The sequence below is a fragment of the Rutidosis leptorrhynchoides genome, chromosome 1, assembly GCF_046630445.1.
Source record: "Rutidosis leptorrhynchoides isolate AG116_Rl617_1_P2 chromosome 1, CSIRO_AGI_Rlap_v1, whole genome shotgun sequence".
In the NCBI taxonomy this organism is placed as follows: domain Eukaryota; kingdom Viridiplantae; phylum Streptophyta; class Magnoliopsida; order Asterales; family Asteraceae; genus Rutidosis; species Rutidosis leptorrhynchoides.
The window spans coordinates 439027886-439032289 of NC_092333.1; the positions used below are offsets into that span (position 1 = coordinate 439027886).

Below are 4404 nucleotides of genomic sequence, written 5' to 3' on the forward strand. Positions count from 1 at the left end.
CCAGCAACGAATTTATTTGTATACATAGATATAGCGTATCGTCTTCTTTTGCATATCACAGCCATCAACACTTCAAATATCTCATTTGTGGAATCTTCCATGTTCGTAAAAATGCACTCTAATTCAACGTTAGACATTATACGGAGTATACGATTACCACAACCTTGTCTTGTTTACTTTTCACTTAATGATCTATTTATGTACAACCTTTAATTCAGTAAGTAAAATTGTTGTTTCTTTGCCACTTAATCTGCACTTAATCTGAAAATTGATATGTTTCTATTAGACATAGAATCAGACACCCCTTCAGATTAAGAGGCAAATTGAGACACACCTTCAAATTAAGAGGCAAATTGAAAGAGCTTAAATCAGAAAAAAAGTAAAACAGCCCTTAGTATAGACACTTAAAAGTAAATCCCTGATAATGAAAGTTTGATATAAGATCATGTTTGTAGTCAGTATAGTTTACATAAAACATTTACACAAATTTTCACAAGAAGCAAAGGCATAATCAATTAATCATTGACATAAACAAATACATGATCTACATTTTCTCACTCTATTTTTAACATTTCCACAATCATCGTTTTCGCTAAAAGTGGTGTAGCAGTGACTATAACGTCCATGTGCCAAAGCAGAAACCGACACATTGATTGATCCCAATAAGGAAGCATGCGAACGAATGAATTTTGAACCAAATTTGATCTAAACTGCTCTTGCCAGAACAGGAGGCAAACGGGTCTTAATCTGTTGTTTGGGTCTCTTCGACTTGGCTGTTCATCACAAAGCTTGGAAACCTTAAAGTTATGTCCCTAAAAACACCATTAAAAAAAAAAAGTAATCATAACCATATACTAAAGGATCGATCTGGGTTATACTTGATGGGTCAAATGGGTCGAATTCAAATCAATGGATATGAAACTGGTTGAATGGGGCAATGAGTCAAAAGTCACCTAAACTGTATTTTAAGGCGTAAAACAACAAAACTTCAAATCCCAAAAATTGTAATAATCAAGTTTAACAGCACATCATGAATTATAAAACTTCAGGTGATGTGTCAAAAGTTACCCAAATTGTATTCGAAAAGGAAATATTGGCTTACATTAAATGAGGAAGGGTCATGTTCTTCAATAACGACGGGTTCTTGTCGACATATTCTTTCCATTCTTCTTGATCGATCTTACCATCACCTTTACTATCTGCTTCCGTAAAAGTCTACATATGAAATACAAAACTATACAATCATCACAACAGAATACAGTAATGAATTTGCTGTTACCAAAAAAACACAATCAATATATACCTTATCTACCATCGATTCGATCATATCTTCGGATAGGAAAAGATCAGATTCATTAAGAAGAGCCGTAACCATCTCCTTCAACTGTTTCCAAGTCATTAGTTTTCAGGCACAGGAACAAAAATGTAGAGGTAATAGAATGGGCAGGTTGGGTCAATTGGGTGACGGGTCAAAACTGACTGGAACAATACACCAACACTTTGTGTCCATTTGTAGATATAAATCACAAATCACCAATTTAATTAAAAGAAAAATAAATATGACTACAAAACCCATATCTAAAATTTGAACTAGAATTTCTTTATCAGAAGATTTAGGCCATAGTGAGCATTTGAATACACGTGATACAAGTAAACCCATTTGATACATTTCTAACAACCCGGAGTAACCCGTTCCCATAAAAAAAGGCTTGAAATGCTACCTTCAGGGGCGGACCCTCCCTTGTGCTAGAGGGACCTTCGCCCCATCTGGAACTTTTTTTAAAAAAAAGAAATTTTTACACAAAAAAGAAAAAAAAAAAAAACTTTTTTTTTACTAAAAATTAAGCTTTTTTCCCCCTCCGAGACTAGTTTCAACCCTCTGTTATGGAGTTCAAGTTCTGCCACTGGCTACCATTTAAAAAACGTGACGCAATACTCTACAAATATGAAAGAAGTATGAGCTACAAGTCGTTTTGAGTTAGCGTATAATTGGTTGATGAAAGCAAATTACCTCCTCACGCTCAATGAAACCAGTGCGTCTTAAATCATAAAGTTTAAATGCGTCTGTAAAAAGATTGATGGCATTTTACCAGATTAGTCTACTTATTACTATTACAACAACTTAAACTATCTTGTTATCATTCTTAGTTTCTTACACAAAATTTTGTCTGCTTGAGGAGCTTTTGGATGAAATACACTCAACGAACGTACAAACTCGTTAAAGTCAATATGCCCACTCCTATTCACATCGAAAAGATCAAATATCTGCAATATCAACAACTTAAGTTGCTATAACAATAGCAAACCAAAAAAAAAAAAAAAAAAAAAAAAAAAACCGAAAAACAATTTATAACTATACGTCCAATGTTAAGAGTTATATGATTTGATATCAAATCACACGGGCTGCAGTGTCTTAATTCTGTTCAAAATAGATATATAGATCAAATAACCGTACTAACCCGGTCTGCAAACAAGTTCCGTTTATCGCTATTTCTGAACAATGCTAAGTGGAACTCATCCTGCCCAAAATGTAAAGCAAATTACAAAAAAACAGAGAATAAAAACCGTTTAATAGCAACAAGACTACTTAAAAAAACATATACCTTCCCTATTAGTCCGTCATCAACCATCGAACTGCTTAATTTCTCGAATAGTTCGTATAATGCCTCCACCTCATTCACAGTAACTGAAAGAAGTAAAAACTTTTTACGTCACTGCATTTCGCTCCTCAAACTAAAAACAGTTATTATTGCACCCTTCTAAACTAGGTACGTGGTTAGCGTAATTAAGAGAAATTCGTAAAAAAAAAAAAAAAGATGAGAAAATATAAACTTACAAGGGGTCTCAGCAGCAAGCTCAACAGGATCAAAAAAAGGTTTCTTTTTAAGAGCTTTTGATTTTGAAGTAGAACACATACAACCCATTATTACACAAACAACAACAATATGAAATTTTCCTACATTACAACACATGAAATAAAATTATATATATGCTTAATCAACCGTCCAAACCGACAACAACTTTCGATAATCTTATACCGCCATACACCAATCTGTTGAGATGTAATATCCCTCTGTATAACTAAAAAAAGGAGAAAATAAAGTACTCATTAAAATGTGTAAGAAATAAAAAGAGAGCTTAGTAAAACTCACTTTTTTTTTTTAATTAATAAGAAATATATACATGAATGCATCAGCACAGATTCAGTGTAGATTGACTAGATTCAAATACCTAACTAAATAATTTATTAAAATTTAACCCTAAGACAATCATCATAAAAATGAAACACGAAATAAGAATCATCTGTATAAATATATGATGAATTTAATAATAATTCAGTGGAGATCTTAACAATAATGATCATATAAATTATAATAGAAATAAATAATGAAATATTCCCTTTTACATAGATACACATTATAAAAAACTCAAGCTTGTTAGTATATCCAATATGATTCAGATTCCTAATTCCTAATTCTTTTTTTTTTTTTTTTTTGAAAGGCAAGAATATATATATTAAATAACTAAAATAGTACAGGAAGGAGAGGCATATGAGAAAATGCCAATCGAAAAAAGAAGATTACAAAGGACCCTTACAAAAACTAACTAAACAAGGGACAAAAGTGTCTTAACCATGATCATCAAATACACTCGGGTTTAAGAGCCATTGGGACCAAATTAAACGATGCTTCTGTGAACGGTTTGATACCCATTCGAAGGCTTTGACTTGAATAATAAATATATACAACGAATAAAGAGTAATTTATACATGTGAATAAATAATTTATACAACGAATAAATAATAAATACACTCGGCATATTCCTAATTCTAATATGTGAATAATAAATATATACAACGAATAAAGAGTAATTTATCACGAAAAAAAAAGAAAAAAAAAACTTACATGTGCAAATATTGAAGACAGACAATGATTAAATGTTCGATTTTGGCCGCAGAAAATTTACAGTTTTGCTGCGCCAAGATCGATCCAAGCTTTTAATTGCCAATGTTATTAAATTAAAATTAAATAAAATTAAAATTAAAATTAAATAAAAGTTATTGAAAACGACGTTACCGGTCGCTCAACAAACGATAAAACAAAGAAAATTGTCATTAAACGCCCCTACACATACGAACTAATATTTAAATAACCCCCAAACGTTTGTAGTAACTCTCGAATACACCCTTATATTTTCCAGTAGTTTATTTCATTATGTTTAATTAAACTAAGAATAAAATAAAAGATACCTATTAAATTTAATTTGTTTTTCAAGAAACCTACTCTTTAACCTGAAGTTACCTTAAGTCCTTAACGCTGCTGGTCAACCCATTATCTATTTGACCCGTTTACTCAAATGAGTTATGAAATCGTGTCCAAGTTGGGCTCATTTGACCCGTCAAAC

The 4404-nt window shown here is 31.7% G+C and overlaps 1 protein-coding gene across 5 annotated transcripts; it reads right to left on the reverse strand.

Moving 5' to 3' along the window:
• Positions 1-395: 395 nt before the first annotated feature.
• LOC139872759 (calcineurin B-like protein 7) lies at positions 396-4001 on the reverse strand. 5 transcript variants are annotated; one of them, XM_071860700.1, is made up of 10 exons: positions 3906-3987; positions 3039-3081; positions 2837-2956; positions 2604-2686; positions 2460-2519; positions 2157-2289; positions 2012-2064; positions 1304-1384; positions 1103-1215; positions 396-812 (listed from the first exon to the last, which is right to left on the reverse strand). In XM_071860700.1, the coding sequence occupies exons 3-10, from the start codon at positions 2922-2924 to the stop codon at positions 743-745; spliced, it is 681 nt and encodes a 226-aa protein (XP_071716801.1). In that variant the 5' UTR covers positions 2925-2956; positions 3039-3081; positions 3906-3987; the 3' UTR covers positions 396-742. The 5 variants fall into 5 exon arrangements, with proteins under 5 accessions (XP_071716801.1, XP_071716807.1, XP_071716790.1 ...); XM_071860706.1 differs by lacking the exon at positions 3039-3081 and having other exon boundaries at positions 3906-4001; XM_071860689.1 differs by having other exon boundaries at positions 2837-3081; positions 3906-4001.
• Positions 4002-4404: the final 403 nt, after the last annotated feature.